Source organism: Protopterus annectens, chromosome 3.part0 (assembly GCF_019279795.1).
Source record: "Protopterus annectens isolate FY-2018-M chromosome 3.part0, PAN1.0, whole genome shotgun sequence".
NCBI classification, from domain to species: domain Eukaryota; kingdom Metazoa; phylum Chordata; order Ceratodontiformes; family Protopteridae; genus Protopterus; species Protopterus annectens.
Genome location: NC_056731.1, coordinates 452,091,933 through 452,104,556, shown reverse-complemented (window position 1 = coordinate 452,104,556; position 12,624 = coordinate 452,091,933). Strand labels below are relative to the sequence as shown.

Below are 12,624 nucleotides of genomic sequence, written 5' to 3'. Positions count from 1 at the left end.
CTCCCCCTCCCTACCAGTCTCCTTAGGAATACCCCAAGGCTCCATCCTGGGGCCACTTCTTTTTACCCTCTTCACCAATCAGCTCCCAAACAGTATTTCTAAAGCCTCAGTAGTGCAATATGCAGATGACACCACCATAATATGCACAGCCAAATCAATGGACATCCTTCACTCCCTAACACAAGAATGTTTTTCCCTAGCAGAAACTTGGATTACAAACCAAAGGCTCATTCTGAACCCAAGTAAAACAAAGCTAGTACTCTTTAGCTCCCACAGAGCCACACCTCCCTCTGATTCTTTTTTCATCTTCTCCTTTAACAAGACCACGATCACCCCCATAAATCATACCAAACTCTTAGGGGTTGAAATAGATAATCACCTTAGATTTGACCTACATATTTCTATAACCATAAAAAAGTACATAAAAAAACTTGGCCTACTGTATCGCAATAAAAAATTAATCGCTGACCACTCCAAATCTACAATAGCGAGGACTCATCTACTATCCACCCTACTTTATGCCTCCCCCGTGCTTTCAAATCTCTGCAAATCTGGCCTAAACAAACATGATAGTTGTTATAATAAGATAGCCAATTTCGCTACAACCTCTCCTATCAGAACACATCACTGTGAATGCCTAAAAAAACTCAATTGGCTAGAACTACCACTACTACTTCAACTCAATCAACTATCACTAGCCCACAAAATAATACATAACTCTGAAAACACCCCAGCCTTACAAAATAGTTTGCAACCCTATACAACCACCAGGTCCTTGAGGTCTAGCACACAAAACCTCCTCAAAGTAACTAAATATAATAATGAAGCTGGTAAGTCTGTCTACAGCCACTGTATAGCAGAAACCTGGAACTCCCTTCCTGCCTACATAACTGGCAACAAATCCCCATCACAGTTCAAGAAACTTGTTAAAACTCACTTTTTGAATAATCAACTGTGCTCCTGTATCCCCCTGGCTAATGTCTCATTAGAACATTTCACCTAACTTAAGTAACTCTGCTAAGCCAACCAATCATAGTAGTGTACCGACTTAGGACTGTTAATCTACTGCTCATCCCATCTGTCCAGGGGTTACGGAAAACTACCCCAGCAATGCTGAGCTCTCCATAAGCAACTAAAACCAGGACAAGACATATTGTAAATCAATTTGTTATCCTTCTCAACTAAAACCAAGCAAAGACATATAGTGAATCAATTTGTTATCCTTCTCAACTATAGTCAGCATCATCTGCTCTCTTGGAGCCTTATTCTACGTCTCTCTGCTTTTACTCTGATAATAAATCTATCACAGGAATCCTAAATTTAAGAATATATTCTAAAATTTAATATTATATTGTAGAGAACAAATGTATTTTATCTGTTAGTTAATATGTATGTCAAAGTCTCTTCCATGGAAATTGTATGTCAAAAGTCTGTCCTTAAAACTATGTTTTGTAAACAATTGTTCATGGAGCTTTTCTCCCCGGACCTCCACTGAAAATGGACTTGTAGTCCAGTTGGACTCTCCTGGTCAACAAATGTAAAATAAAGCAAATAAATAAATCTATCAGACATAGAAAGGCAGGGATGTCTTGAGAAAGAATCTAAGCTGAAGGAGATGTTTGAGAATAAACTTTAAAACTACCACCCTACCAAAGCTCTTCACTCTGAAGACAAACTTCTCCTCTCCATCACTAAAGCCCAAAATGAACCGAGAGACTCTTTATGCTCAAACTCTGAAGATACCTTCTGACCCACCCACATGCTCTTTGGTTTCTTGAAAACCAACAGGCATTCAAAACACGTCTATGAAAATAGCTTCTCAACATCCTAGCTCTGTAGATGTATACCTGCAGGATAAGTAGATCATCTCTGCCTTCTTCCACCTCTGCCTCCTCTAGTCTGTTACCAACTATCACTTTCTCCTTACCTGCCCCACATTCTACCTGTACTTCTCTGAGCTCTTTTACCACTCATTTCATTTATATCTTAGAATTAAATCAACCTTTCACTTTCTACCCTTTGTAAATAACTCTGTACTCTGTACTGTGACATCTATCTTACTGCACAGTTATTTCATTCCATCTGTATAGAATAACATTAGTATAAGAAGCCTTACTACTTTATGTATAGTTACTAATCTTATCTATTTTGAAATTGTAAAATTTATTTTAATTGTATCCTGCTTGAAATGGTTGATATTGTATAACTTGAAAGATTTTATTTGCCTTCACATGCAGGAGCTCTTCTCCCGAGTCTCAGCTGAAAATGGGCATCTCGGCCCTGCTGGACTTCCCCAGTCAACAAATGTAAAATAAATAAATAAATAGCTAAATACAAATAAAATCTGAACAGGGAAGAGTGGCATTTAAAGCACAAAGAATGGCTAACTCACCTAAAAACAGAGAATTTTAGCAAGGAGACTTAGATGATAGAGAGGTGGATTACAAGGGTCAAATGTTCTGTGACAGGAGGTATTATAGGGATCCTAATGAAAATGAAAAGGTAATGAGCTCTTACTTTAAAACTTTATATGCTAGATCACAACACTATTCTATCAGCAAGGAGGATTTTGAACAGTTTTTAAGGGTCTTAGGATAAAAGAATTAGAGTAGGAAAGTAACTTGCTAGTCAGGTGGGCAGACAGACAACTGGAAAAACTCCTGGGTTGGATGGATTTTCTGTTGAACTCTGAAAGAAATTTAAATATGTTTACAATTAACTCTTAAAAAAAGATGACAACTCCACCCTTGTGGAAAAAAACATTAATAACAGTTATCCCAAAGAAGGGGAAAGATCCCACAACATGGCATCTAGTTAACCCATTTCAATAATGAACCACGACTATAACCTATTTATATCTATCCTAGGAGAAAGACTGTCAGATTTTACCTAAAATAATAATGAAAATAAATGTGGTTTTATTAGGGAAAGATAAACATTGGACAGCAATCTTAAAACACACACAATACAGAAAGAGGTGAAAAAGCATTCAGTAGGGTTTCCTGGGATTATCTATTGTATGTGTTGAAGAAATCTGGCCTACTGACTGACTTTATATATTTAATAAAGGAGATATATTTGGGATTTAAGGCTATGATGTAAATTAATGCAAGTGTTTCTTCCCAGTTTAAGTTTCAAAGGGGCAAGGGGCAAGGTTTTCCTCTTCCCCCTGCTTTTTGATATATACCTAGAATCACTAGCTCAAATAATTAGGCAATCCAGTAATAAGGGGTGGATGTGTAATACAAGAGAAGAAGTAAAATCACCTTATTTGATAATGATATACTCTTGTTTATTAAGAATGTGGAGGGAAGGTCTCCACAGTTATTTGATACCCTGGAGAAATTCTAAAGAATTTCCAGCTATAGGGTTAAATGGATAAAGAAACGCATTATGCTTAAACTATGCTTGTGTCCCAGAACTTGTTTCAAATATCTCCATACCTATGGGAGCATTACATTTTGAAATACCTAAGAGTCTAGTTTAAGAAAAAAGCAATTGACTCAGTTGAAGAAACATGACAGCAGGTTAAACACCAAATAGATTGCTGACGAAATGGGAAATAGTGGAATGTGATGTGGATCAAAGACTAGAATCAATTAAAATGTCTGTGGTACCCTTGGTACTTCATAAAGTGCAGGCTATCATTTATGATCCAGGTACGAAATTCTGGGATAATAGCAGGAAACAGATGACAAAATTTGTTTGAGGAGGAAAGAAACCCAGGGTGAAATGCCAAGAATTAATGATATGAGTAGACAATGGAGGTCTATGACTACCTAATTCTGAGGCATATCATAGAGCAGCCCCAAGTAGGCTGATGTGTTTACTTCAGCCTCCAAAGTAAGTGGCAAAATGAAAGCATTTGACACTGACATATACCTACTCAAATGTGATAATGAACCTCTTGATTTGGCCTAAAGTCCTCAATAATCAAGAGAATAATATACACACTTGCCAGATGTATAAGCCGATAGAGGGAATATTTAGGAATAAGGTTTATAAGGAGTGTAAGTCTGAAACTTGGCAAGCTGGAGCAATGGGCAGTTAGAAGGGTTGGAAGTATCGTGGTGGGAACACTGGAAGGTTACATTTCGGAAGCAATGGAAGTTGGACTGGGATAAATCCAGGAAAGCTAAACAGTTAGCAGCTAGACAATTGCATGAGGAGTCTTTGGAATTCTAGTAAAACAAGATGAACTGGTAAAGACCAGGGGATTTAGCAAGCCAAACTCAGTAGAATTGTTAATTGAGGCATAATCGTCTTCTTTTGACTAGAGGCACTTGGTAAGTTGCCTCCATAGGGTATGAAAAAATGATACCTGGGAGGAGAAAAGTATAAGGAAAGGGGAGGCAAGGAAGGAGTCTAAACAGAAAAATGAGACTGGAATAACATCTGTTTCCTTCCTAGTAAGGCTACCAAGGGAAGAAAACTGAGGATCTTTTCTTGGAAATGCTCCCCTAGGTTTCTAGTCTATGTCGGAGATGTGATAAAGGTGAGAGGAATACATGGAAAAATATTTTTGGATATGTCTAAAATTGGAAAAATGTAAAAGGGGGCTATAAAATCTGGTGGAGAGGGTTACATAGTTCTTTTTGAAGTATAAAGCACTTGGTTTGAATTGGTTGGATTTACCTAATACTTCATCACAAAGGATATTGAAAGCTATGATTATGATATTGGCTAAAAAAGGTAACCAATAGAAATCTGGAGACTTCAAGGGAGCTCAGTATGAATGAGCTGTTTCATTTGGCTCAGGATCTTAAAAGCACTAAAATAATCACCTCAGAATAAAATCCTAGTAAAGAACATAATAAAAAAATGGAACATATGGAATAACAGGAAGGTTTCATTAAAAATGTACTAGGATTTCATGTGACTGACCAGATATTAGCATTATGTAAGTAAGCAAAGGCTTAGACTGGAATAGTGTAATACCTGAAGGTAATAACCAGATGCTTTATACTAACCGCAATTCTACTGTTCTATTGGAAAAATGGAAATCTTGTACTAAGATTTATTAATGTTTGAAATTTATGCTATCATTTTACTGCAGCTTAATAACAAAAAATCATAAAACCCACCCTTAGCATGTGACTTTAAATAACATGATTAGTAAATAATGGACTTGTAACAACTCTAATTTTTGCTAACTAGGGAATATGATTCGCATTTACTGATTCCCACATGATACAGTCAAAGTATAGCTAGAATCTGTAATATTTAACATAAATTTAAAATGTGATAAGTCATCTTTCAGGTATATAAAAATAAATCACATAAATCAGTTACTTCTTAATATCAAGTACTACAGTTAGCTAATGCCACCTTCAGTAACATGTTAGCAGCAAAGAAGAAACTTTTTAGTTGGTATTGGTTATTCACTGGTGCAAAATTATGCGGATGTAAAAGGTTTTCTCTTTACTTTTCCTTTTAGATTCCTGTTTCGGATAATGAAGCATTCGGGGAGTACTCATTAATCCCAAAAATGTCCTGACAAGTAAAGCAATACTGCACGAGGCAGTACCCATAGTGCAGAGAGACACCAATTAAAGGATATCAAATATCTAATGTTAGGGTTCTATTAAGGGCAAAGAAAACATTAACAGTTCACTCAACTTACAACAGTTACAGCACTGTCTCATTCAATCTCACCATGCCCTCTTCTTGGAAGGAAAGTACAGTTGTGTATGTTGCACTTACCCATAACAGTAGATGTTCAAATTCCTTACTGCTGTGGTAGCCTTTAAGCTACATGGAGTGTGTCCTGCCTAAGATGCAACAACCTGCTACCTTCCATAACACTGGGATCCTTCCCCATTTCCACTTTGACTGCTAATTGAACATCCCTGAGGAGGTAAAAGTGGCAGTCAGAGTGAAATATCTTCAAGACTTTCTTACCTAAAAGTAAACAAGTTGTAGTGTACTCATCCTGAAGTAAACTAACAAAAAATAACCACCAAAGTATTTCCCAGCAATACTAGGGGAAAGACGGTGGGTGTGGCTACTGCAGCAGAGTAGAATTCGAACATCTATTCTTATGGGTAAGTCCAACTTACACAACTGTACTATGTTCACCATTCCTACTGCTGCAGTAGCCTTTAGAACATTCCTGAATTATTTTTTCTGTTATTAGTCAGGCTGATGAACTGAGAAGCAGATAGGCCCAATAAAACATCTTTACAGCTGAATTTTAAGTCATCAAAAAAGTTTTGTTGATGCACCCAGGCATACCTCTCAAAACAGTATCAGAAACAGAGGCCCAAGACAAAGTACCTGCATAATCACACACTTTCTTAAAGCAGGAACTTTCTGACATTGAAGAAATAATAGGCTTCTTAAAGGGGCAAAGTCACCAAACTAAAATAAAAGTAAAAAACACTTCCTGTTTTTAACATACATGTATTAACAATAGTAAATAATTAAAAATGATGTGTAGAATTATTTTGTGAAGCATCTGAGCTGCTTCTTAACAAGAAGGCAAGAAAGTACTGAAGTTTTTACTCTCTGATTTTCTCTCTTTGGCTGCTCAATCAGCAGTTAGACTGTACATGTGTAAGGGAGTCAAAGCTTTTGGAAGCTGGTTCACTGTTGTGTCCTGAGCAGACACAGCCCATATACCCTAAAGGCTACTTACTAAAGCAGTGGGTATGATGAACATCTCCACTGCCAATACATCATATGGACTGTAATAAATGACAAATGGGACAGTTGGCCACGAAGCAAAATGAAAACTTGTGTCCACTGCACTAAGTTGCAAACATAGGCTCATATGTTAAGTACTAGGCTAGCTGCCCTTGGTGGTCATTTTAAGCCTAAACAATTTCCCTTTTTGTGCTTGAATTAACCTGTCTCATTTGGCAGAACGAAATAATTTGTCTCAGCACTTCAGCGGTAAGATATCGATAGACATTTAGCTTAAACAAAGAGCTCACCTTTAGCCTCCAACTAGGATGTCCGCAGTCTGAAATCCTTCTGAAAAAGCATTCTGTCTTCACTCCTGCATTCAACATGCACTCCTCTGGCATACCTTGAGTTTGTGTAATGAATAGCAACTAAAAGAAAGAAAGGATGACAGGTATGATTGCATATTTTCAGGAACAGTTTAGATCCCCAGAGTACTGTTATTACTTTAATGTTGGGATTGTAGCTGTCTTACTTTTCTGCAGCTCTTGTGCATTATTTTCAGGCTGAGACATTTTAAGGAAGGTTCACTGGTTCTACAGATTTTTACTAAAGTCTGCAGTACTCTGGCCTGGTCACTAAATTACAGAAGCTGCACTGCAGTAGTCAGAGATATCTGTCAGCTGTTCTATGCTAGACTGAGTCACATTTACTCAGATTTTATTGCTCAGTAGTATTAGTGCCAGCTCATGTTTGATTGCACCATAAAGAAACAATTTTTAACCTGTATCATATTTTTTTATTCTCCAAGACTGCAGCTTTCTAAAGGAAAGAGAGGCAGTCAAATTAGATTTCAATGACAGCTCATTCACCAAGATACACTAACATCAGGACAATATTAGTATAGTAGGAGGCTATGGGGGGTGCTTAGGGGCTTGCCCATAAAAATGCTTTTGGTACATTGTATCTACATGAAGTTGCACAACTTCAGTACGTGCTCATTTTGAGTACTGTAGCTGCTCAGTTTCATACAACTACAACTACAACTACAACTGAGTACTTTAGTTTACAGCCATGTAGTTTTAAAGGGATATAACAGTTCACAAATGTGAGCAAGAGAAGGAATGAACCACCACTTTAAGAAAAATTTTCACCCATACTCTGAACATCTTTTACAGCATTTTACTCAGTTTGAGCTACAGGCTGAACTGAGGGCCTTAGCCTAACCAAACTTTGTAGGATGCCCTTAAACCTGTTACTCCCAAAACATTTAGGAAAAAGAACTTCGCTAACAGCAATAAATGCCATCAAACAGTATAATCAACTAAGAACAGAAGGGCCCTCTAGAAAGTTGATAAACCTGCTAAAATATTTTCTCATTTAACAAAAGAATAAAAAAGCTAAAAAAAGTTCAAACATAGTAAGGAGGAAGCAAACAGAGATATTCCTACCATTCCCAGCAAATGAAGATGTTTATGAGTACAAACAATAAACAGGGAAGATTAAAATCTGTTGGCTGAAAGCAGTCATATAATCCCTTCTACCCTCCCTCCAAAACAGTCATGCCTCCCAGCATCCCCACACTCTCATACTAAAGAAAATGCTGATGCAGTCATACTTACAGAAAGGCCTGATGGCATCATACTATGAAAAATCCCGACATTATCACACTACAGAATATCCTGACAATATCACACTACAGAATATCCATTATCAAACTACAGAATATCCTGACAATATCACACTACAGAATATCAGTTATCAAACTACAGAATATCCTGATATTATCACACTACAGAATATCCTGGCATTATCAAACTACAGAATATCCTGACAATATCACACTACAGAATATCCATTATCAAACTACAGAATATCCTGACAATATCACACTACAGAATATCAGTTATCAAACTAGAGAATATCCTGATATTATCACACTACAGAATATCCTGGCATTATCAAACTACAGAATATCCTGACAATATCACACTACAGAATATCCATTATCAAACTACAGAATATCCTGATATTATCACACTACAGAATATCCTGACATTATCACACTACAGAATATCCTGACATTATCAAACTACAGAATATCCTGACAATATCACACTACAGAATATCCATTATCAAACTACAGAATATCCTGATATTATCACACTACAGAATATCCTGACATTATCAAACTACAGAATATCCTGACAATATCACACTGCAGAATATCCTGACATTATCACACTACATAATATCCTGACATTATCAGACTACAGAATATCCTGACAATATCACACTACAGAATATCCTGACATTATCAAACTACAGAATATCCTGACAATATCACACTGCAGAATATCCTGACATTATCACACTACAGAATATCCTGACATTATCAGACTACAGAATAGCCTGACATTATCAAACTACAGAATATCCTGATATTATCACACTACAGAATATTTTGACATTATCAAACTACAGACTATCCTGACATTATCAAACTACAGAATATCCTGACATTATCAAACTACAGAATATTCTGACAATATCACACTACAGAATATTCTGACATCATAACACTACAGAATATCTTGACATTATCAAACTACAGAAAATCTTGACATTCATACTAAACAGTTACACGAATCACACAGAACATTCAAGCAATCTCAGTCACTAATCTGTTCTAAGAGACACAGCCCCCATAGTGACATAAACACCGTCTATTGGCATATTAATATTCATACCATAAATATGGCATGAAGATCATACACTTCCTTGTTTGGAAGCTTTTTTAAAAGTTAAATTTCTAAAAAAAAAAAATCACTAGATTGAAATGGACGTTTATTTTTACAAAAAACAGTGTTCGCATGCACAAGAATGCATGCAAACGCTTTTTTAAGTAAAACAGAAGTTCATTTCATCACTTTAAACGTGATCTTTAAGCAGCAGTCTGATACTGTATTCAAAATAAAGTACATATACCATATGCCTTTATGTAAAAATCCACTGAATGAAAATGCATACAAGATTTTATTTGCATGGAAGATTTTCAGTCAGTCAATCTTTTACAATCCACAAGTGCAGATATGGCACTGTAGCCACAAACTGAATAATACCATGCAGGTAGGGAGCTCATTCCTGGCCAGTGTACGTCAGGGTAAAAAAAAAAAAAAAAAGGTAACCATTTGAAATCCAGGGACTCGGTAGTGTGAGTCCCAGAACAGCAAGACTGAATGACTGAAAATATAGATTTATATATACCCTTTTATGAAAGTATGGTAATGTTGAAATTGGTATATACAGGTTTGAAGGGTGCAGGGAACTAGCTCCGCTGAAAACAAAAAAAAAGTTTAACAGAGAAAAGCGAAGGTAGGCATTGACTATTCTCCTGTGTTTTCATTGTTTTCTTTTCATCATTTTATAGCTTACTATTATGAATCTCAACATTTCTGTATGCAGCCTGCAAAAAACAGGAATGTACAAGTCACTGGGGGAGGAAGGAGACAAACAAGATGACAGGTGGAACAAATCAAATCTTGTAATGGGAAAATAATTTTAGAAAAGGAGGGCATGGACATGAGTGGGGTGGTAAATAGCACTTCTTGGGGGGGGGGGTGCCTGGTTGGTACTCCCTTTATTTCCCTGACCCAAAGTCTATAAAACACTGAAGACTGTATCTAAGATTAGTGTTCATGGACGATGGAGACCACATCAGACAGGACAGCTTGGGGAGATATGCTTGGGGGAGGGGGAAAATGTAACTTTTAGTTGCAGAAAGTCTGGCCTGGAAGGTACAAATGTTTAGGGAAAGAAGAGGGTCAAAGCTTTTACACAGCTTCTTCTGAGCATGATTTTACATTAAGAGGGTTCGTGGTCTGCACTCTTGTGGGAGGAGAGGCTGGACTCTGCCCTTCTGAGCTGGGAATTTCTGGTTAAAGGCTTATAGTGCATGCATATCTGAACTGTTTCTTACTGAAGTTGGTGCGCCTTGTTTGCTGTGGCATAGACTGGATTCGGGCCTGCTGGATCTAGCTTTGTTTGTGTAACTTGAGCACTAATCCAGACATTCTCTAAAGTATTCAATGGTATTTATTACTGCTTGGTTGTAACTTGATTAAAGTGTAGCTATCATTCAAGTCTTTTGGATTAAGCACTTGGGCTTCAGACCAGTTGTTTTACATTAGGAAGGTTTGTGGCAAGCACTGTGGTGGCAGGACAGGTAGCTTTCATCCTTCTAAGTTGGGAACTGCTGATTGAGAGCCCAGTGTCCAAGTGTATTAGTTCTGGTTTAGGCACTTGGGCTTCAGGCCAGTTATTTTACATTAAGAAGGTTCGTGGTCTGCACTCTTGTGGGAGAAGAGGCTGGACTCTGCCCTTCTGAGCTGGGAATTTCTGGTTAAAGGTTTATAGTGCCTGAATATTTGAACTGTATCTTACTGAAATTGGTTCACCTTGTTTGCTCTAGCATAGACTAGATCCAGGCCTGCTGAATCTAGCTTTGTTTATATGCTTGTTGTTTGTTTGCTTGTTATTTCCTGGAAGCTAATTCCACCTAATACGCAACTTCTCAGCGCTTCTGTGGATCACTAGTGATATCTGCATTGCTTACTGTACTTATTTCCTTGTTTCACTTGAAAGAAAGTTACTGTTTGTCGTTTTTGCATTTAGTTACTTGTAACACATTGCACTCAAGTTACCTGGCACTTGCTCACTAAAGCAATTATATAAGTCAGCACTAAAAATTAAAAGCACTACACCCTCACTCCCCACTGGCCCTTGTTTTCAATTAAGGATTTCCCAATATTATTCTAGCATGTCCAAAGGTCAGTTGTCAATCTCCTCTCCGGTCCAGCTGGTGAATCTGGGAATCTTGAGGCAATGTTATAACTGCCTCATGTACACAGACAACCCTCTCCTCCTCCCACATAACACAAATACTTGAGAGATGCAGCTATTTAGCCAAACTGGAGGCTGAGCTCTCTCAACTCAGGACTGGCAAGACCAGACAGGAGGAGAAGGCAACTACACACACCACAAAACCAGCCTCACATAATGCTACCACTCCACTGAATCAAACACATAAACACACAAAGACATACTCGGAGGCTCTGAGTAAAAATTTACCTAAACAGCAGAGGCCTCCAAAGCAGACACCCAAACAACTGCTACCTCAAGACACCCTACAAGCAACACGTAAACCACAAAAGCAGTGTGCAAAGCAGTCACAGCCCTTAAGGCCAAATACAACACCAAACATACTTGTCATAGGTGACTCCATAGTCAGACACACTGACGTCCCACTCACCAGGCTGAACAAGGAGAGGGTCACAGTAAGCTGCCTATCGGGCGCTAGAATCCGCCACATAACACAAGCACTCGGGTCACTCCACGGCAAGTACAAATATGACACAGTCATTGTCCATGCTGGTGTGAACGACCTGAGACGTACCTCCCTGGACTACATGAAAAGAGACATAGAGGAGCTCTCTGATTATGTAGCCCAGGCAGGTATGGCAGTATCCTTCCTTCACCAAGAATGATGCCACAATATAGAGACAAGATGATCAGCTTTAACAATTGGCTTAATGCCTGGTGTCATTCAAAGGGGATCCAGTGTCTGTCTGCCTGGGATGACATGCTTGACAAGCCACGCTGCTTCGCAAGGGACGGCTTGCACCTGTCACCCCTGGGATTCCGGATATTGGCTAAGGCTCTTGCCACCCCCATAGTGCCTTTTTAGGCAAGGCTCAAATTCTAAACCTACCACCCTAGAAAACAAAAATGGGAAGAAACTGAGGGTAATGCTGCTCAATGCCAGAAGTCTAAATCTCAAAATGCATGCACTCGAGGCCCTTCTCAGTATGGAGAACATCGATGTCTGTGCTGTAACTGAAACCTGGTTCAAGGCTCCTGAGAGCACCCGGCACTATTAGGTTTTACCTCATATCATGCGTTCCGGCCCCAAAACCCAGACCACACCACAAAAGGAGGGTG

General features: G+C 38.2%; 1 protein-coding gene across 1 annotated transcript in view; it reads right to left on the bottom strand.

Annotated features, from left to right (window-relative positions):
• Nucleotides 1–12,624, bottom strand: part of LOC122796856 (homeodomain-interacting protein kinase 2-like) — a 99,979-nt gene that overhangs the window by 46,643 nt on the left and 40,712 nt on the right. Inside the window, exon 3 of the mRNA XM_044065599.1 lies at nt 6,936–7,055. Coding sequence (XP_043921534.1) covers nt 6,936–7,055 — 120 coding nt within the window. The remainder of the gene's footprint in view (nt 1–6,935; nt 7,056–12,624) is intronic.